The following is a 22,640-nucleotide window of genomic DNA, read 5'->3' as shown; positions in this document are numbered from 1 at the left end:
TTCCCAAGAACAAACTGTCGGAGGTACCTCATGCTTCATCCCAACAAACTTATTACATTTACTGTGGAAAAATCAATGAAGTTTTTCTAATTATTAGATCAAATTATACAACTACAGAACTTCCTGATTAAGGAATGGAGAGATGACCTCTCAAAAACAGGTGTTGGTTGGCTTTTTTTCCCCTTTTCTACGGCTGGGGGAGGATTTTATGAATAGCAACTATTTGCTCTTTTTTTTCCCCTCAAGTATGTCTGGCTGTTTAAAAAAATGTAAATATAACTAAAACATATTAATGTTCCTAGGATTTGTCTTCTGACAATTCTTTGCTTTTCCTAAACAGATACACACTTAAAATTTCCTGGACTACAGAAAAATCTCTAGAACTCATCACTGGTATTAACCTCCTCTTGGTTTATCACTTTGAGATCACTGAGCCTTTCACTAAAGTGATGCTGTCTAAACCTCAGGGCTCTGTGGAATGTTTTTCTCCTAGCAGAATTTTCTCCTATGAAAATTGCTACACTGTGCACACAGCTTTCTTTGCTCACCTTGCTTCCAGAAATAAACTAGTCAATTTATTTGTCTTTAGACAAATTTGAAACTCATAACACAGCTGAACTCTTACTTTTGTAAAGGCAAAATGAACCAGATATTGGATGGTACAACATCAACAGAAAAAAAGAACAAGCTATATTCTTATCTGATGCATATAGCCTGAGATACTTGGTATATTATAGAAAAAAAATTGCAGTCTTGTCTGATATATGTCATCCCTGCTACCTGCTAAATTACAGTAAGAAAGTGAAAACCCTCCAAAACAGCCAATATGAACAAACCTCATTTCTACCTTATTTTCCCATATATTACACGGAATTGATTCAAATCCATACCTAAAGGAGGGACAAGAAACAAGGAAGTGCTGAAGGGAACAGACAACACACAGGACACACCCCTCATTATCCACATCAAGATAAACCCACTTCCTGACAAAATGCATTCTCCATTACTGCTCCTATTAATAGCAGCTTTATTTTCAGATGAGACAGCAATCCCAAATCCTCAACCCTTCTACTCATGAACGATCCAAAGGTAGGATTTCCCCTTTGAACAAATTTCAGTGTCAGATTTTATTTTCTGCTTCCTACTTTCTTCTTGCAACTCCACACAGAGGCTATTCTGCTTCTCGCCCCAAAACTGGGGCTTCTGTGCCCTGCTCAAGACCTAGGGTTTCCACGGAAGGAAATCAGTCAGCAGGCAGTGGAGAAGAAAGTCTTCAGATGGCAGGAAAGAATAAAAAGTTAATCCAGGGATTACAGTATAAAATAAGGAAAATGGCGTAACAGACTTCAGATAACATTTGTGGAACTGTGGAATACCTCCAAGGTGCAAATCTAACTGTCTGAGAGCTAAAAAAATGAACACAGAAAAACCAATTCACTTGTTTGGAACAAAATCAGGGCAACAAAATAAGCTAACATTGACAAACAGCACCTTTCCACATTTCTGCATGTTTTCGTCCTCTTATTTTAAAAAAGTACCAAAGAAGTAGAGATGCACTTAAATCCACTTCAATACAAGCAAAGCAAGATTCAAGATCTTCTGCGAGCCTTTAAAAAACTCTTAAAACCAGACATGTGTCATTACAAACGTTGTGGTTTCTGTCACAGTAGCCACCATTGCTGCTAATGGTAATAGAGGTTGTGGGGAAATGGAATTACGGCTTCCAGTGAAGTCAGTGGGAATTTTCCAATCAGATAATTCTTAATTGAAAACCACCAGCTTTTAATGGGAACTTTTTTAGGAAGTTTCTTAGGGTTGGCATGGGATTTTCAGTCAGAGTAGAAGGCAGCAGAAAGGAACCCAAGAACAGTTTCGTGTCTGGAGCACTTCCACAGCACGTGGTGAAGATCACAGCCAACATCCCTCTCCAGGCTAACCTGCAGCAATGTGACCACAAAGTTCCTATTTCTGCCTCGAGCACAGGCTGTTTTGGGGTGTCTTCCTTCTGTTTCCAAGCTAAAAACAAAAAAGAAAAAAAAAAAGAAAAAAAATACAACAGAAAACTTTTAAACTCTTGCCATGATGCCCCTTTCCATCTGTTACCATTTTTTTTTTTGAAATCTCCCATGCAAATAGTCCTCCAGCCTCTCCAGAATGAATCAGAAACCTCACTAATTAACAGATATAGCCCAAATAAAAAGAGAACATACTTTGGGTCTACATTATGAACACTTGAAGCCATTTTCCACCAAAGACTGTACATATGTTTACTCAAATAACCCATGCTATTCATGAGTAGACATTTTACAAGGCAGAAGCAAAAGCATTATTCCTGACAGGATTGCTTTGTAACATAGGATCCACGATAACGTCTAAAGGAAGCTTTTATGGATGTGTTCCATCACTTGATGTTCAGGAAACCATTTTGTATGACACAAAGGATTAGGAAAAATAAGCTGCATGACATTTATTTTGTAATTTTAACATTAATATCTGTAGAAACATTTTATTGTCAGTACAAAAGTTAACAGATTTTAATACTTACTTTACCCAATTAAAAATTATTAAAAAAAAAAAAAAACCAAAAACAAAACAGACACACCACCACATAAAACAGTGAAATTTGCATTCATATTCCATGGCCATATCAAAGTGAATGTTCTGAAAGTAAAAATACAAGATTCCGTAAAAAAAAAAAAAAAAAAAAAAAAAAAAGATACAAACAACAGTGATATTCTAGCAGAGGCCAGTGCTACACCTACTGTTATGGAATGGTTCAGAAGGAAATACTGGAGTCAGCATGAATTAATCCCCTAAAAAGAGGCTGATATTCCTATGGCAAGTTGTCATTATAAACAACTTCTCCCTTTTTAACTTACGTTACAATAGAGGGATAAAGGCAAAAGATCCAGGCCAAAAGGTCTGGAACCTATTATCCAACTGAGGCAAGAGAATTATAGATAATTTGATGCATGTGCAAGTCCGGGTAGAAGCTCAGCTCCTTTTAGAGCAGTCTGTTCTGCTGTGGTTATAGACCAACTCGTGTCTTTCCTTACTTTAAGAACCTTCTTAAAAATGCTCTTTATTTTCTTCTTTTTTTTTTTTTTTTTTTTTGGAGTGGAATGACTCTGCTTTTTGGACCTTACACGAAAAAGACTTTTTTTGTTAAAGGGTTTGGTTTTGATAAGAATAATCATCTGACACTGCAGTTTTTAAACACAAATAAATCAAAAGTTTAATTCCCCCAAATTAGTTATATACTGTAAATATTTCTTTTCTTAAAGATCTGAAAACTAGTAAAGTCTGAGCAATATATCTACTAGTCCTCTGTGCTGCCTGCATAGAAATGCCATTTAAATTACAAAAACACAACAACCCTATAAACGATTAACTGTTTTGTACATTACCAATTAGTTAATAAATTAATGATATACCATTTTCCCTGAAAGCAAAGTATTTTCCACCTTTGGATGGTGAAAATTAAGAAATTCTGTGTAAGAACAGCATTTAGCAAATAGCTGTTAAAAAAGAGACTAATTTGCTAGGTGGATTGGGACATCCATTTTTTAAATCAATACAAAAAATAATTCATTGTAAATATATATAATATATATTTATACATATTTTTGAATATATTTACATACATCCAGCACCTATATACGGCATTTGTGCTCTGTAAGTGTGTGCCAACATATATTTTCTCCAAATATTACAAAATAAACAAGAAAGGCAGACCCAGAGTTTGCCTCAAGTCCAACTGGTCCATTGTACAAACAAAGTCTGTTGCAGCTCACAGGAAGCCAGAAAATTGATAGCAATGGGTATCTAGACACAGCCCATAAACATTCTCCTTTCATGGGAACATCTGAAAGCTGCAAGTGACGAGAATCTTTTATGTAGGTTCTGACTGCTTTCCTCCAAATCGGTTTTGGTTCATTTTTTTCCTTTTCCTTCTTTTTTTCTTTCTCCCACATTTCCTATGTACAAGCAGAAGGTCCTGGAGAAAAGCTTTTGCTTTGCATATGTAGCTTGATGTTCTTACAAGCTGTTTGTTCCTCTTTTCATGTTTTCACACTGCCATTCATGTGCTGGTACTTGGGGAGACAAGGTTCGTAAGGCATCGGGTCTGGGGAGAACACGGAGTCGTCCCCCGAGGAACATGAGCTCCTCGTGTCGGGGTAGCTTGGTGAATACTGTTCCAGAGGTCCACTGAGGTCCAGGTACTCCTGTGGCAAGAGGAATAAAACCCATTTTTAGTCAGTGAAGAGAACAACACGTCACCAGCACTCTGATTTTGGGAAAGAGCAGCTTGAAAACGACACTCGCTTCTGCGAATCGACTGCGCTCAAAACTGCCTTGTTGCTTAAATACCTCATAAAACAAGGAGCTCAACTAGGGAAAGAGAAACCAAGCCAATAACACGGTATTTTCTGAAGTCCAACATCACCAGCATTAGCTGTGTCAGTGGGAATAAACATGGCAACCACATCAAAAGAGGGCTTTTCACTCGCAATGATAAAAATGAAATTTCATCCTAAATAGAACCATTTTTCTTTAGCACATGGTAGTGATTTGGAGAGGGAAAGACGCTTCCAACTTTGTATTCCTTTGGTCACTTTGAATCTCTGTTTTATATTCTGTGATATTAAATTTGTGTTTCAACATGCAGTGGCATACGTGCAAAAAAGATCTGAAAGAAAAACAAAATCAAATTCACACGATTCGGGTTTTTTACACCACATATTTGTGTGTTGTGCGTCCCAGAGTAGCCATGACCAAAGCAGTCATTAAAAAAGGAAATATCATCTGCTGAATCCAAGTTTTGGATTAAGGCTTTTTTGCTAGAAACAACAGTTTTGGCAAGAGAATAAAGTTATTTTTCCCCTTGAAATGTTCCTTTTCTTTCAACTTCTAAAGGCAGCTGCATTCATTTAAATGCAATCTCTTCATTTGCTAAACCACAAGTTATGATCGTACTGACGAGACGAGTCTTCCACCTCAGTCAGTATTTTATGCTGCTGTGCTTAGATTTGAGGTGATTTAGTCCTTTGGCTAGCATTACTTTTTTAAGTCAGAGATTCAGTCATTACCATCTTAAAAAATGGTCACCATTTTAAAGGGAGGGCGTGGGATGCAAGTTTTAAAATGCCGGAAAATTCAATAGGGAGCGAAATGAGGGAGTTTGGACCTATTGATTACTGACTATGTGGCTGCCCAGGCTCTTGAAAAATCCATGAGGGCAATCTTGATGCATATTTATGGGTTAGCAAATCAGCCTTACGTGAGCAGAAATAATCAGACGTTTTCTAAATAGATAGAAGAAGAAAGGAGCCCAGACTGAAGAAACAGGGCTTTCCCAGGGGCTATCAGACATGGCTCATCATATCAGAAGACCTGATGAAACTCAAATATGAATTCAGTACTGAAGACAGGATCTTTATCCAGTGTCAACAGCCAGAGGCACACCAAGGGGCGTAAGAACCAACACCAGGTTGGTTTCTGGTGTTGACAAAGCAACACAGCCACGTCCTGGTGACTTCTGCTCACGTGGGTCACAGAAACACAGAAATGAGAGTCCTTTGGGGGAAAAAAACCCAGCAAGAAAACACATTAAAAATCCAAAAAGTGATGATTCAACATGGAAAAGAGCGAGATGTTACTATTTAGGCAGAAATCATTACTTGCACAAAAGCAGAAGGAATTACCGGCTGCCCCAGCAAACTGAGTTGTTGGGTAAACCAGACTGAGCCTGGGCCAACAGTGTGATTCTGGGGGGAAAGAGAGAGCGGGGAGAGGATAAGCAGAAGTGAGTCTAGAGGACCTGCACTTGAGAAAAAGATTGCACAGAATCAGAGCTCTCCAAAGCTGTGGAGGAAAATGGGACACGTTGGAGTTCTCAGGAGACACCAAGATGATGACAAGTGTTCAGGAACATGAAACGCGCTGCGAAGACAAGTGGAGTGATTTGCTTTCTATGTCCAGGGTAAATAGGACAAAAGCAATATCTGATGTTGAAAGATTAGAGATTAGGAAAACAAAGCAACGGGCTGTCAAGAGGCGATGCCGAAATACAGCAGTGGAGATCTGTGAGGACAAGTTACATAAACATCTGTCAGGAATGACAAACGTACAGTGGGCCCTGCCATAGGCCCATCAGATGGACTGGATGTGTTCCTAAGCTTTTTCCAGACGTTTTTTGCTGTAATTCCAGTCTAAAGTAATTTACATAACCCTAAAGGCCTTTTCAGGTTAACTTTGAGATCATTCCAGGTCTATGAGCAGTACAGAGTTGGGAAGGCTCGACGGTTAAACACACGCAAAAAAGAAAGCAATATCCTTTCCCAGGCTTGGAATTGCAGCCCAGAACCTCCCTCCTGAATTTGCAAACATACATCCAGTCCAAGCCACCCAGCACTCCGCAGTGGCAGCCAGCCCACCTCCAACTGGTCTTGTGAAATCATATATGAATTAGGCAGGAAAAGATGCAGGCAGGACTGGACACGGTGAAAATGGTAACAGGACACAGAGCTACATCCATGACTCCACAGGGAGAGCATTGTCCTGCCACATCTCTCAGACAGCCATGGAGGTGCCCCTTTTTAGAGTAAGCCTTAAAAACAGAACCCAGATCAATTTACAGCTGCTACTGAAGCCAAAGAATCGTTTTCAACCAGATCTACTGGGCAAACTCTGATCACAAAAAAAATGCCATCTCTTTACTCAGGTTCTCCTGTCCTCTCCATTGTGAAAAGGCTTTCCCAAAGCTGCCCCACGATCCATTTTTTATTTCTTTGACAACTCTAAAATATTAGAACATATTGTTGAGGAGCCACATAGAGCGATCCAAATATTCTTTTTTTCTCTTCTCTTCTACGAAGAAGCAATAACAAATAGGAAAATCTTGCTTTGAAATGGTCAAATCAAGTTGTTGCAACTTTCCTGTGTAACTGCTTTGTTCTTTTTTTGCTCCCATTAAACATTGCATTTCTCAGAAGCAATAGGAGTTTGCAGAATATTTCTAGGACAACCAAGTATTTTCTCTCAAAAGAAATTTCCACCAAAAGAATCAACATTTCCATCACTTGTGGTTTTCCTCAAAGGTGCACGTGGTTCAGTGATAAGAGGACGGATTCCTGTGTGAATACCCTAATCAGTGTGTTCCTTGCTAAAACTAATAATATCTCAGACCTCTGAAAGAACACTCTTCAAATAAAACCTTCCTGCATTCACATACCCCAACCTGAAGCTAGGCAGGACCTTTGGATAATTGGATGGCTGTTTGCACATCCCCCGTGGGTCCTCATTCCCTCCGCAGAGAGCTATTTCAGTGAACCTAATTCACTCTCAGACACAGCATCTGAAATCTGCCATTGACGATTTCTCCTCTTCTGACCTACATAGCATGGCTGGGAATCAAACTGAGCCAGCAAATGAGAACCACCACGAGCTCCACATCCCTCCCTCACGTGCAATGCCTGCTGAAACACAAACACTGCCCCTCAACCTGCCGCAGGCAGCCCCTCGACGCTAAAAACATCCAGAGATGCAGAGAGAAATAAACAAAAACTCCTCAAAGATGTGTTTCTTTGTAGTTACATAATTCCAGGCACAATGGCAAGTGACCGAGGATTTCACAGGATATATAGTTGAGCTGCGTGAAACCTCAGAGGACAATGACAAACAGAACAAGAAGTGAACTTGAGCAGGATTTCATAATTGAATAAATTCCATCTGTCCCCTGAACCATTTTTCCCCATCAGCAGCTTCAGGGGGGGAGGACAATTTACCTACCTCATTAGTTGTGAGAGTGAGAATCCGATCCAAGTCCTCGACCAACTGTTTGAAGGTGGGTCTGTGAGAAGGCACAGCATGCCAGCAATCTCTCATCATCATATAGCTGGAAGAAACACACATTTGCTGGGCTTAATTAAAATCACGCATCCTCCTCACAAACCTTTTCAAGCACAGTCAGTGCTGCCCGTCACAGGGAAAGCAGAGAGCACACACAGCTCTGCTCATGGACCACTGAATCCCCAAACCTGGGCAACCCTCCCTGCCCTCAGAGGGGATTTCTGCTTTTGTCTCTCCCTTGCTCAGTGTCTAAATTACCTTTTTGTGGCCTAGCAACTTCTAAGGTATTAAATGACAGTATTTTTCACATGTCAGGGATTGCAGTCTTTGTGAAGAAATTGAAATACAAAAAAAATTTAAATATAGCTAAGGTCTGTATTGAAACACCTGAAATCACACTCCTCATATCACCAGAAGATAATGCTGCGTTAACACAGAAGTTCCCAAATGTATTTTGTTGTGTACAAAAGCAGCCTGATGTAGCTCACATTTGATTAGTGGTATGTGCAAGATTTATGAACTTCTATGTTAGCAACATTAAAATCAAACAAATATGGGTGTAAAAACACTGTGACAGAGACTGGCTTGTAGATGATTTCTTCTTCCTGCAATAGGATCCCAGCAGGGTGTGCAAAGAAGCATCCTCTGCCAAAAATTTCCTGAAATCCTTCCCACACCTTTCCCTTACACATCTATACCCTCACAAATATCTACAAGTTTAGAGTCGGGCACTTCTGAAAGTGTTTTGATCCTTCTGGAGGGGCGTTAAACACGTGGATTCAGTACAGCTGTGCCCTTCAGCCCTGGCACAGCACATCAGGCTCCTTACAGTTCATTGGTGCAGTTGGCAGGTTTATCCATCCGGTGCCCTTCTTTAAGCAGCTTAAAAAGTTCCTCCACTGGGATTCCTGGGTAGGGTGACCCTCCTAAGGTGAAGATCTCCCACATTAACACACCAAATGACCAGCTGCAAATCAAAGGGAAAACTGCATTAGTAGATCTGCCTGGCTGCTGGAAACAAGAGAATCCCATCCCTCCCAGAGATGTTTAAACCAGCCTCTGCCCAGGTCTGCCTGCCCAGAACAGGACAGGGATCTGGGAAGTGCATTTAGGATGGGGACCGACCCCAGCCATGTCCCCAAAGATCCTCTTTTCCTCTGTCTGGTGTGCTCTGAGCACCCAGGGGCGGCTGCCCAGCACTGCATCTTCACAGCTTAATGACTTACAGAGCACTCACAGCTCAGCTGGGGGGCAATTATGTGGCAGGATATTTTGGAAAAGCAGACTGTTCAAAACAAAAATATTTTGCGTCACCCTGCCTTTCTTTCTTTTTCTTTTTTTTTTTTTTTTTTTTCCCTTTTGTTGCTAATTTCTGCTAGGAAATGAAGGGGGATAATTTTTAAGCCAGTTTTCCTGCCTCATCATGCCTGGCTGGCAAGCTGGAGCTCTCTGGCAGGCAGCTCTGCCAGGTGAGCACCAGCACAGAGCCTGCACCGGCTCCCCAGCTCCTCTGCAGCTCCCCCAGCTCTGCAGCACAGTATTTTAGTAAACTGTTTGCACAAACTTACAATAATATTATCTTTAGCCATCTTCAAAGCCACCATGGGGCCAAGAGTCTCCAAGTCCCAGCACTGAAATCCTCATGTTCCCTGGCTGCTGAGGAGCTCAGGCTGACTCTCAGTCCAAGTGAAGTGGTTTACTTCACATTCGCTTAAATATTTTGCCAAGATGTTATTTTAAAGCACAAGCTTGATCCACCCTTAACCTGTGTATATAGTTTCCTTTGTAAATGATGTAGAGATTGCAGGAAACGCCTCAGTAAATGATTTTCTTAAGGAGAGAACAGCTTGGAAACTGCACCCAGGTTAAAGAAAGAGGAGATACTTCTTATTTTCTCCATGCTGCCCTTTTCCTTTTTAACCCTGCACTGACTTGCATAACCTTTTGCACTTCTGCTGGGAAGCATCCAGCCCTTTACAGTTAATGGCTTTTCTTGGAGAAATAAAAACCAGGATCTTCATCTGTATTGCATAAGAAATACACATCTACTTCAGGCACAATGCACACAGGACTGTAATAGGAAGCAGAATAAACCCTGAGCAGTTGCATCAGCCAGTGGCTCTGTGCACACATTAAAAGATTCTTGAAGTGTCAGAGTCCAATGATTTCCTATTACATGTGAAGTACTGCTGGGAAGCACTTCTGAAAACCAGAGAAAACTTTTCCAGCATACCCAGCCTATGTTTTATTACACCGAATCTTAGCACAGATTTTTATAAGGAGTTTACAGGAACTTTCTTGGGGTTTTTTTTCATTCTTTTCTCTCTCTCCTTTTTTTCATTTTTAAACCTGAAGGAAGTCCAGAGTATGTCAAAAGGCAAGCAAATTAGATAGACTCTTTGTAGCTGCACATCCGTAAATAAGTTCAAGGGGGGAAACTTCCGCAGTGACAGAAGGAGGTTAGCATTTTCCACCTTTCATGTGCTTTGAAGCTGGGCAGATTAGTAACAGAGCGCTGGTTAGCAGTCTACCATAAAATCCTCACTTTCTAAGGGCAAGTCCTGTTCCATCTATTAATATGTGAAGCAGAATGAAAACTCTTAAAGGTAAAGGACAACAGCAAAACTCGTATGAAATACCCCAAACTTTAACAAACACAAAGCAAAACAACCCCCCCTCCTTCCCACCCCCCAGAACCCCATTGAAATCAGGCCACTTACACATCACTTTGATGTGTGTAAACTCTGTCAAACAGAGCTTCTGGAGCCATCCACTTTACTGGAAGCCGTCCCTGTGAGTTTGGAGGGGAAGAGAAATTAAAATGGCAGCAATTTACAGGATGGTTTCTCTAAGAGTTGTCTGCTAACCCAAACCAGCACATAATTTACCTTTAACATTTTTAGTGAGGAAATAGTAACATGGGCTAAAGTACAGACTGTTATAAAAACGGATATAAGCCTTGAAGATAAAATTAAAAGCATTGAGAGCTCCTAAAAATCTCCCAGACTGCTTGCTGGAGAATGACAGCACAAGCAAACCAAAATCAAAATTGTATCATTCTGCTATGGCTCTTTAAAGACAAAAAAAAAAAACCCCTCACAATTAATAAACTTCTGAGAAACATCCCTGCCTGTAAAAATAAATTGATTACTAAACCCAGAATTTTGTGTTCCTGTTCTTTTTGCAGCGACCCAAAGCTCAGTCAGAGCTGCCTGTTGGTTTGCACACACACAGCCCAGGAATTGCACTGAGTCTGAAATGAAGAAGGTTCAATCCCCTCCAACCCTGCTGCACAGGGTGGTTCTGGCTTTTGGAAGTAGGCAGATGTTACCATTAAAATGCCACTTATTGATTTTTCATAAATAAGCCACTTCACGTGATTGTTAATTAGAAGTCACATTTATACAAATCAAATCTGTAGAACTCAATGAGTTCTGCAGAGTTCTCATCAAAACCCAAGTGCAGCTCAGCAGGACCTTAAGAGATCCCCTGAGGAGGTGTAAGGATTTCAAACCAGGTTTATCTTCTCGACTTGGTACAGGCTAAGCAGCAAAACAGTGACGATGTGGGGAGTGCAAGTAAGTTTTCTCTGTTTCTAGCCCCACTTTGAGGTCCCTGTCCCTGACAAGCTAAGTACAGGAACAGCCAGAAGGCTGAATGGGCCATCACCACAAGCAAACAGGACTTTTATTGTGGTTGTTGCTGGCATTGTTTCTACAGTGTATTTCAAGATCCTAGGCTGGGTGCTAAACCAGCTGGGATCAACAGGAGTATTTCCATTTATTACAACTGACTGCAGTCAGGGACACAATAAAAAGAATAGTTCTTGTATTTGAGCATTTCTAATCCTCCAGTATTCAGCCCCTTTGCTTATCTTTCTAACTAACTATCACTGTAAGAGGAGACAGAAATGCTCATGTCCTTGATCCCTTCATTTTTGTCTGGGATGAATAGTGAGGCTACCGAACAAGAAACCCATTAAGTTCACAACCATAATTCTGAAATGAATCACTGAAAGAAACGCTTGTTTCCACAGATTAGAAAACCATCCACTTACATTAGTAGTCTTTTTATAATAATCTATATTGTTGATGTCTCTGGCTAAACCAAAGTCTGCTATTTTCATGACATTGTTTTCGGTTACCAAAACATTTCTCGCGGCCAAGTCTCGATGGATGCACTGGAAACAAAAAAAAAAAGAAGAAAAAAAAACAGCCCAGTGAAATAAACTGCTGCAAAAGTGGAAGTGCTGCAACACCATAACTAAATCTCCTTTCCAGATTTTAACCTAAATGACCAGGTGGGAAAGCCACACATTCACTACAAGCCTGTGAAATACGATTTTCTTAATTATTGCAATCCATCCCCTCAGCTGGTGTTTCCAAGCTGAACAATGACCCTAAGAAGTGTCTTAGAAAGTCCTGGTCCCCTTAAATCTTATATTTTTGCCAAGGCTGAAAGCTGGGTGGTGACCCAAGTTGTGCCAAGCATTTTGTGATCCACTCTCCTTTACATGTGCCCAGGTACAGGTATTGCAGCTTCATTAGAAACACTGTTGGTGAACATTTTTATTGTGTTGCTTCTCTTAAATTACATTGTCTCACCAGAGATAAGACCTGACAGCCAGTCTGAATCAGGGCAATCGTTTTTAATATTAAAGATTTTAATATAATTGTCTGCAGGATGCTTAGGGTGTGTATAACTACTTCAACCACAAGATTAGAAAAATGCAATTATGAAAAGAAAAAGAAACAACAAACCCAAACAATCAGGGTTTGACTGTTTGTTTTTAAGAGAGCTTTGATACTGAAACTAAATCTATTACCTTCTGAGAGATGTTTCCTTCATGTCAACATTATCCTGACACTGAGGGGACTCTGTGACTGCTCTGGGTATTATTCCTGTGTTCAAGGGGCTTTATTAGGGTTGACGCAAGAGTGCAATGGGGGCACGGTAAGAAACACAGCATGTTGAATCCCAGCAGGATATGTTATTTATTTTCAACTTAAATATATTTTTCCCCCCTCTTTAATTTTGGATAACTCCTGACGTTGTATGTTTTATTACAGACACACTACAAAAAGCTGTACAACAACCAGGTTGTTTTCTTGCTCTATAACTTGCCCCAGGAAACTGCTGAGATCTCTGATCCCACATGGGTAAAATGAAGTCTCTGTTCCTCACTGGGTCAGCCACGGGGAACTGCCAGGGGAAACCTGCTCCAGCAATGCCTTCATGAGCACAGGACCTGACAACAGTGCCTGATTTCAGCATCCCATCAGTCCTCTAACACAGCATCAGCAATGCTGTGGAGGCAGAAACAACACAGGCCAAGCTTCCTACTTTTAAAAAGCATCCATTCAACTTAGGAAATGAGGTACTGTTTCTAAGTACAACTGCTTGTAAGGCAAAAACCTCTTATGAGGCAAAAGGTAGGTGAACAAACATCACCTTCACCTTTTTCTTTATTGAAATCTCAGTGAGCCCCTTATAGGATTGAAATAACAAGAATACTGCCCTTCCCACAGCTCATGCATGATGGGAATACCATGAGAAGAGCAGCTCTCTTATTATTCCAGCTCAGTAAATGGATCCCTAAGGGGAGAAGAAGGGGTGAAATACAAACAGAAGTGGTGGGATATCTGGAGCACAGGAATGCACAGCTCCACTCTGTGCTGCCCCTGTTCTCACTCCGCCTTGGGCAATGCCTCTCAATCTGTCCAGCTCAGCACAGCACCAAATCAAGTGCTTCTGCAAACAAAAAAGGCTGCAGTGGCCCTTGGGAGTGTCCTACAGCAGCACTCCAGAGAGCCTCAGGAGGACACTTGCTCTCAAGATGGCCAATGAAAAGATTTATGTTTTCCTTTCACATCAGCTCTATTTTCTTGGGACGTGGCTCACTGCCAGGCAGGAGTTGCATTAATCTCAGAAAGAGATATCCTGAGGTGTGTCACCTAATCAATACCCTGCTTTACTCCATTAGAAGAGTTTTGCCTTGCTGTCATGCACGTCACCCTGCCAACCCTGCTGTGCTAAGATTTACAGTTTCAAAACAAAAGAATAAAAGCAAAATTAAACCTGGATTCCCTCTCTTCCCCAACCTCTACAAGTGCAGAAAAAACAATGACAGAATCATGACTCCACACAACAGGAATGGAGGGTTACACTCAGCCCTGGTCTTTGGTTAAAAAAACAGCTCCATACTTGGGAGTGGACATGACTGGAAATCAGTATAAATCCCACTAACCACCCCACACCCTGCAGGAAGCACTTATCATTGGTATCTGTGGCTCTGGTTTAGCCTTTGGGTCCAAACATCACCCAGGGTATCCAGGATTGCTCATCCACCAAGCCACAGTGTGTTTACAGAGTTAGCTATACAGGGCTACTTAAGGTTTTATAACTGTAATTTAATCAAAATGCCGGTTAAAAAGAAATGTTGAAGACAGGTTTTAGAAATAAGTGTCTGGGGACATGACAGGATAAATAAATTCTTCCAACAAGCTCACTCTCCTGAAATCACCAGTTTTAAGTAAAATGCATAATTAAGGGACTAATATACTCCACGTATTTTTGCCTCTTCTGCCCACTATTTTTGCCCTGGTGTCTTGGGTCTTCTCAACCCTGCCTGTTGTTATTCTGTAAGTACTCCAGCCACTGAATTCATTTGTTTTATGTCACAGTGTGAAAGGATTTGGTTGGTTTGACTGGAAACAGGAGGCAATCGGAGCCCGCTGCCTCATGGGTGGAGTGATGTGACTTGCGCAACCAAGTGACCACCTGTGCTTATGGATTCAAACTGCAGATACCTGCACAGTATTTACTTTAAATGATCCACTCCAGGCCTCACTTCAGCAATACTGCTAAACAAAGATGAAAAACTTCTCTGAGTGTATGAATTTTCCCACTGGTCTGCAGGGGTGTGGATTACACAACCTGTTTGAGGCAGCTCCTTCCCCCAGCAAAATTCTCGAACACAAACGAGATGGGGACAGTGCTGGAGTCCTAGAAACTTGGAATTTGGGGTTTTAGTGTAGAGTAATACACAAGAGTCAAGATGGAGGATTTTGGGTGTTGTCTTTGTCCTTCTTCTTCATGGGTTTGGGGAGTTTTCTGTAATTGGGTGAAGAAGGTCTGCACTGTGGGCCTTGGGTGGTCATTATTGGGCCAGAAACATAAATAATATGGGCGTCACCTTGGTATGGGGTGATTATCACTTAAAACACCTTGGAAAGAGTTAGAAGCTCTCCATTTCACCTCGTTTCTCTGGCTTGCTAGTTAAGCTCACGGCATATGAGCCTGTAAATACTGTAGATAGACGAGATACAATAAACACTCCAAGTCCAGACTCCACATCTTCATTTCCTGTGTCTTTAAGGAGTTCCACCTACTTTTTGGGAAGCCAGGTACTCCATGCCTCGTGCCAGCTGGTAGGTGCAGGACACCAGGTCCTTGAATGTCATCTGCTCCTCGGGCACCCTGTTGATGTCGAAGGAATACTCCATGCCGGGCGGGCGGCGCGCTCGCAGGTACTCCCGCAGGTTCCCCTTGGACGCATATTCCACTATCACATACAGAGGACCTTGGGATGAAAAGAACCACGGGAAAAGCAGGGTCAGGTACCAGGGTAAAATGTTTTTGGGTTTGTTTGGGGGTTTTTTTTAATGTAAAAAAGCTTTTGCTGTGCACTATAATAAATTAACTGAACCAATAAAATGGGAAAGCCGTAAGCGCCGTTTAAAAAAAAAAAACAAAATAAAAAGTTTGGGTGTGGGGAAGTCACTGACCAAAGCTCCACAGCAGGAGTGGCAGAGCCACAATTAGTGCCTTAAAGTACCAAACCCTGCCCCAGTGCCTGTTCCTCTCAGACCATGTCATGTTCTGAAAAACAACTATGTTCAATCAAAAAAGTACCCTGAGATCTCCAACAAAGGGGAAAAAAAATTCCTCCCTTAAATTAAGAATTAAAATTAAGAAGCACTCCCTTAAAATGCTTCTTGATTTTTTTTTTTTAATTTACAGAGTGTTATGCCATTTTGCATCACTTTATGTGGCATAATTAGCCTTTCCAGGAGTGAGAGTGCTCATTTCAAATTTGTGGGGTGCAAGTTCTCCTAAAGCAGGGCTGACAATTCAGAACAGCAGACATGGGTAAAGGCCCTGCAAAAGGTTATTTGTTCCTTACAGCAAGGGATTAGAGAGTTTTCATATGATGTAGGACCCTTTCTCATATTAAGGCTGCAACTATAATGAGAAACAGAAGTTAAAATATTGCTGTTAAGCTAAAGAAATACCTAAAAATCCTATCACGGCATGACTGCTTCCTTAAAACCTCTTGAAAAATTATGATTAATGAGACTTTCACAGACCTGTTGGAAAGTCCTGGTTTACTTTGTTTTCTCTACTCACCATCCTGGGTACAGGCTCCAAGAAGATTGATGATATTTTTATGCTTCCCAATCATCTTCATCATCTCCATCTCTGACACCAGGTCAGACAGGTCCTTTTCTGTGGCATCATCTGTAGAAGACACAGGTTCAGTTCATATATTTTAGTGTGCTAGCCTGAGCTTCAGTAAGGCTCACCAGTTGGTGTAAAATACGTGTGGCTCAAAATGCAGAATATAGGATTTGTTTTCCAGTTTGCACATCATATATTATGTCTTACCAAGAAATAGTCTCAGCCCCTTTGGTGGACTGACCAACCCTTCAGGGTTATTATGTAAAGAGGCAGCACGGCAAGATCAGACATAAAAAAGCTGTCCTTAGGTTTTAGCCAAACCTCCAATTACACCCCTTTCCTGCAAACCAACCTTACAATTAAATTGAAAATAAATAGGCACCAAGCACCTGGACTGAATGGGCTCAGATCTACACAAGGATTTCATGTCATTTCTCTGACATGAAATAAACTGAAAGCAGAGAGACCCACACAATGCTAATACATCTCCTGGCTCCCAAATACTCCCTGCTCAAGATAAACAGGCTGTCAAGGGTACAGATTTACACGCCAAACTGCTGAAGGCTGAGGTCAGCTATGCGCTCTTTGACCCACCCCACAACGATGACAGAGTTCAGATGCCACAAAAGAAAATCCTGTGGCTGAGAGCTGCCATATCGCCCGTTCTGAACCCTAATCACCCAATTTTCTTACCTTTCAACATCTTCACTGCCACGGTCACTGCCTCTTTGGGCCTGTCTTTGTCAATCCCCACCGCCTCGGCCATGACCACTTGCCCAAAGCAACCTTCTCCCAGGGGTTTGCCCAGCGTCAGCCTGGGGGTGCAAACGGCAGATTAACAACACAGCATCTGGCGAAGAGGCGCAGCCAGTGAAATTCCAGGGCTAAATATAAAAACCTTTCACCAGCTTGCTGCAGTGTCAGGAGTTTATCATATGGAACCAATCAGGGCCTGGGTGCGCGTCGGATTTTATGTTTTCTTAGGCATGGTGGAGTGAGCATCTCAGAGAGGCACATCAGTCACTAAACACAGCTTCTAAGCTCTCCTCAAGGCTGCACTTGATGGCTTTTGGGGAGATGCAGTGTGGAGGGGCAGAGCTTTCCAAGAGCATCAGAGCATGGCTGGAATCGGGGAGCAGCCAGCAACAGGCCAGCTCCTCCTGTCGCTGTCACACTGCTGGTTATCTTTGTTCCCAGCCTGACCACAAGGAGATGAGAGCCAAGTTTCAGCCACAGAGGGTCCAGCACAGTGGCTGTTTCTTGGCTGCAGCCACAGTCTTGGCTGAAGGGACCAGAAGGTGTCTCCTGCCCACAGAGCCCAGGCTCTGCTCAGAGAGGGGAAGCAGAGACTGGGAAAAACAAACTCGGTTGTAATCATCACGGCACCAACATCAAACCCTCCTAAAAGGAGCAGTCCCTAAGTGCATTCTAAATGCAGAATGCATTTTGTGGAGCATATTCCTGGTTGCAAAACCTGCTCAGATCTAACAGACAGAGATGTCGATCTCGTCTCCATGAGGAGAAAGAGATGAAATAAAAAAGAAACTTGAAAGCTTCTGGGCAAAATCTTTTTGATTCCAGCCTAAGTGTTTAAGGGCCAGACCCAGGCTCCTTTACTTGCAGAAAATACCACATGACATCCGGCAGCAGTGCTGTGGCAAGAATCATGGATGATGCTCAGTGAGTGTGATGCTGATGTTATCCAACACAGGGACCAGCTTGAGACAAGCATTTTTATAAACAAATTCTTAAGGGCTTGCCTTTCCATGGTCAACAGGAGGATTTCACAGATATCACAGACATAGGGACTCATTCTTAAAAGCATGGACACCTGTCTTCCACCGCGAAGTAGAGGGAGAGGCTGTCATAGCATCAGCAGAAATGTTAGATGAGGGCTCAGTGATTTCAAACCCTGCTTATCTGCTGGGCCACGGGGCAGAAGTGAGGTGGCTCCTCCCGAGGGCAGCCAGCTCACTCTGTCACACGTGGGCTCTGGCTTGGTGAGAATTCCTCGAGCTGTTTTGGATTGGTTTCTAAAGCAAATGCAAGTTTTAAAAAGGTGCAAAGACTGAAGGGCAGCATATGCTACGCTGAGGTCACCCTGCGTTTTCTCCAGGACTAAAACTGAATTTAGGGTCTTGGCAGAGAACAAACATTTGCATTGGAAACTGGTTAATTTATGTGCTATTGCCCTGCTAGGACCAAAGTAACAAACCCCTCATTGTGCGCCTGCTGCCCCCCAGCCTAATAAACTGCCTCTAAATAGCCTCCTTTCATTGCAGATCTGCTCCACCTACATTTGTGCCGAACACTGGGTTTAAATGTTTAGCAACTCTAAAATTTTCCGCATTTGGAGAATCCCCCCAGGGCATGGGCTGACAGGAGCACATATACAGGCCCCCACTGTTGACCAGAATGCTGCAGGTGGCAATTACAGCCTTTTACTCCGGTTTTCAGCTAAACCAATAAAATAATTTCCAGAACAGTTATCAGAGGGATGAAAATTACAGTTGGTATATTCAAAAGTTACAAACCCCAAACCTTCCAAAGAGAACTGTCCGTGATAAAAGGTGTTATTTTCTCAAAGCCACCTAAAGACTTCTTAAAGCCAGCACTAATTCTGATAAATAATCATGGTTCTACTTGTGATAACATTATCTCTCTTTTGCATGACTTTTTTTATATTAAGCAATATAGTTACAGTTTTAGTCAGATTATCCAAAAGCTCATTTTGCATGTTAGTCAAAAGGCTTTGAAGAAAATATTATGTAGCCACATGAATTTGAATATATCAAAATTCAGTATGCTCTGCTTGAAACCCAACACTTTCAAGCCACAGAGGTTGCACATACATGCACCCAGCATGCAAAATGTTCCCCTAAGTTAAAAAAATTCATCTCCATACATGTCAATACAAACTCAACACCAAATACTACCCAGAAATGTGACAGAAAGATTGTCCAGTAGCATAATTTAGACTTTCTCTATCTCCTACATATTGTATTACTTGTTTTTTTTAAATATTAGCCAATTAAGTAGTTGACTAAGAAACATGGTTTAATGTTCAGAGGTATTATTTGGGGGAATCATCATAGCCATTCAACAGTGCTTGCATGCGGATGTTTTTCCCACTCCAGATCACACCCAGTTTTCCTAACTCATCTCCTAACTACATTTGAGCAGAGCATCTGAAAACCTGCAAGAAATCTGAAAATACAATCGGGACTGCAGGCAGAAAAAAATTTAGTTTCTATTTAACCAAACTTATTTCAGACAATTGAACTGAATCTTGATCTTCAGAGCAGCTTCAGCTAACTGAGATTTTTTTTCTTTAAACTAGAGAAACCCCGGGAGACATGAGGAGAGATGCCTCCTCCTCCCTGTTTGTTGTTTGAGGTTATTCAGACATGCAGAGGTGGTGCCAGAGGAAGGAAGCTACGTACTTATCCCTTGGGAACTCCCACTTTGGGTCTTCTGGCAGTTCATATTCCGAAACTCCAGCCAGCATGGGGGCATCAGCAGTGGAGGAGAGGCGGGTGGTGATCCTCACCAGAGGCGTGTTGGAATTCATGGAGGAGCTCGAGTCGGCCGACACCTGTGGTTGCGATGCAAGATGCAACAAGGAAAAAAACCAAAAAGACGGAGATGTAATCTTGGCCCAAAAATCTGAAAACCACCAGCAGCACCTGATACCAAGCCAGCTCAGAATCATGGTGTTAGGAAGTGGCTGAATCTACAGTCTTGGTTCTAGTGCTCTGTTCTCACATTTAGCCTCCCCTGTAAGCACATTCTCACGCTAAGGTTTGCCAAGGCTGTCAGTCTGTCCCCTAAATCAAAAACCACCTAAGCTTTAAATTTATTCCCTCAGAAGGTATTTTTGTTTATCATATTAAGATTTTATTTTAAATAAACTGGCAGTATTTACATCACTACCCTCAGATATCCAAGTGGGCAGCTTATACCATGAGCAGAGGTGACAAGTAAGTTCTTTTCTTCCACTCTTAGATGTCCATGTCACCTCGTTTTTTCCCAAATCAGCACACCCAGGTGAGGCTCCATCTCTTCTCCCAAGGAAAAGCAATGGCACAAGAGTAAATGGCCTCCAGAGGAGGTTTGGATTGGATATTAGGAACAGCTCCTTCAATGGAGGGACTCTGAGGCTTCCCAGGGCAGTGATGGAGTCACCAACGTTGGAGGGATTTAAAATATGTGTAGATGTGGCACATGGGACATGGTTTAGTGGTGGCCTTGGCAGGGCTTACATTTGGACTCAACAATCTTAGAGGTCTTTTCCAACTTATATGATTCTATCACTTTCTATCTTCCAAATATTCAATGCTGAAAGCATCAAAAAGCTATCACGATACTTCAGTTTTCAATTAACTGCATTCTTAGCTAAAGATTCTACAGGAAATGTGGGGGAGAGGTCCTAAAAATAACTCAGTTTTGAAACTTTGGAGTGGGATTTCTCACCAGCCCCGATATTTTCCTTAGAATACCAAGGGAACTTATTGATAAATGTTTTGAAAAAGGAGGCAGCCACTCCATCCGTGTAACAAAATTTGTTGGTCCTGGCAGCCAGGCTGGGATGAAAGTTCTCACAAAGCCATCCCTGGCACCCATCCTCACACCAGGCAGCAGGAGGTTCTTCTCTTGGACCCATCTGGAAGCCTGGAGCAGCAGAGTACCCACACCTTCATCACCTGGATGAGGATTAACTTTACCACCAGGTTTGCTTATGTAAAATGTCACCAGGCTACAGTTTTGTTCCATGGGTCTTAGATTAAAAAAAGGCATCTTTCTAAAACCAGAGGTTAAGAGGTTTCATAAGGAAAAAAATGTTAAGGATTGCTATCAAAAAATTAATCTTGGTAACCAGATTTGCAGCTGACAGACCTTTCCTGCTATCAGAAACAGCTCCTGCACGCAAGATGCGGTGTCCATGGAAAGAGTGAAACTGCACAAACACAAGGCCACCATTCAAAAAAAGAAAGGTGGACTCCTTCTGCCTCATTCATCCCACCATCACAAATGTTAATATTTACTTTCAGCAAATATAAGTACCTGGCACATTCCTCCAGGAAAATAAATCCAGTGACCACTTGGGATGCAAACAGGAAAGTACTATTAAGGCAGACTATGGAGTTGTAAATAAATTAGTGAGAGAATACTGAATGGAGTCCTGAGAGAGAGAGGTGCTGCCAGGCCCAGCCTGCAGAGGGGAACTCACCTGCTGGACCAGAGGGCTGGAATCTGATCTGCCTTTTTTTTTTTTTTTGGGTCATTTTCATGATTTCAGTTCAGTTTGAAAATGATGCTTCACAGAATGAACCAGCTCAGCACCAAGAAATGTACAAATCTCCAATGAGGCAGCTCCTCTGACCCCAACGCTACTTTCCTGAATTCCACTTCTCTGTTATTTCTGGCTTCCATTTTTTCATCTCTCACCACAAACCTATCAATACTCTATGACCACTTCCTTCCAAAATCTACTTACTATTCTCCATCATTCTACCAAGATCTTCATTCAAGTCTTGATTCTTCCACTCTTTATTAATTAACATTCCCTTTACTTTCACGTCTATCTTTGCCATTACAGCCACTGTTTTCAAGAGACAGAAAGGCACAGGAGTGAAGCCACAAAATTTAGATACCTTAGATATCAGAAATGTCCAGAATTCTGGGTTCTGGGGTCTTGTTTTTTGGGGTTTCTTTTTTTATGAATACAATAATTGTACTAGACACTGCCTGGATCTCTTCCAGGGTTTCACCTTTTCACTAGTTTTTACACTCACCATTCAGCAGCCTTAGCCTGGTTAAAGCCTATAAATATAAACTTGCAATAAACTGAAATACTCCGGTGATGCATTTTAAACACAGAGCTTAAATAGCAATAATGTATAGAAAAAAGCAGATTAAAGGCTCTGCCAGTTTCCCTTTTAACACTACTCGAAGTGTTTACTTCACAGCAGAACTGTGTGATGGGCCAGAGACACTGGAGGTAACCAAAAAGTGCATTAATGTGAATAGGAATGATGAGAAATCCAGAGGAGCTACCCCGTGTCTGGGAGAAGACAAATGGACTGTACTCCCAGGGAATATTCTCCTGATTGATTAACTGGAGCAGTACAAGGAGTTACAGGAGCTCAAGGGCTATAAAAATCTGCTCCAGAAAAGATGAAGCCAACCGAGCCTGGCCTGTGGCTGGGGGAGATTTTCTGTTTGGAAATGGCCTCTCACCTTTCCTGCAATAAGAAAGAATTAACCTTTGGTCTCCTCCCTCAAGCATCCTTTTTTTTTCACTGCCTTAGAGCACACTATAAAAGACT

At 41.8% G+C, this 22,640-nt stretch overlaps 1 protein-coding gene across 10 annotated transcripts in view; it reads right to left on the bottom strand.

Moving 5' to 3' along the window:
• Nucleotides 1–2,442: 2,442 nt before the first annotated feature.
• The window catches only part of FGFR2 (fibroblast growth factor receptor 2), an 81,398-nt gene continuing 61,200 nt past the window's right edge, over nt 2,443–22,640 (bottom strand). For all 10 annotated transcript variants that reach the window (XM_066190792.1, XM_066190793.1, XM_066190794.1 and 7 more), the window contains 9 exons: nt 19,755–19,906; nt 17,005–17,126; nt 16,261–16,371; nt 15,243–15,433; nt 11,909–12,031; nt 10,572–10,642; nt 8,681–8,818; nt 7,792–7,897; nt 2,443–4,226 (listed from right to left, as the gene is read on the bottom strand). In XM_066190792.1, the coding sequence (XP_066046889.1) occupies nt 4,062–4,226; nt 7,792–7,897; nt 8,681–8,818; nt 10,572–10,642; nt 11,909–12,031; nt 15,243–15,433; nt 16,261–16,371; nt 17,005–17,126; nt 19,755–19,906 (1,179 nt within the window). In that variant the 3' untranslated portion in view covers nt 2,443–4,061. The remainder of the gene's footprint in view (nt 4,227–7,791; nt 7,898–8,680; nt 8,819–10,571; nt 10,643–11,908; nt 12,032–15,242; nt 15,434–16,260; nt 16,372–17,004; nt 17,127–19,754; nt 19,907–22,640) is intronic.

This window comes from Chamaea fasciata, unplaced genomic scaffold (genome assembly GCF_029207755.1).
Source record: "Chamaea fasciata isolate MVZ Bird 193981 ecotype frontalis unplaced genomic scaffold, bChaFas1.0.hap1 SCAF_9, whole genome shotgun sequence".
Taxonomy (NCBI): Eukaryota; Metazoa; Chordata; class Aves; order Passeriformes; family Sylviidae; genus Chamaea; species Chamaea fasciata.
This window is presented reverse-complemented; position numbering and strand designations above follow the sequence as displayed.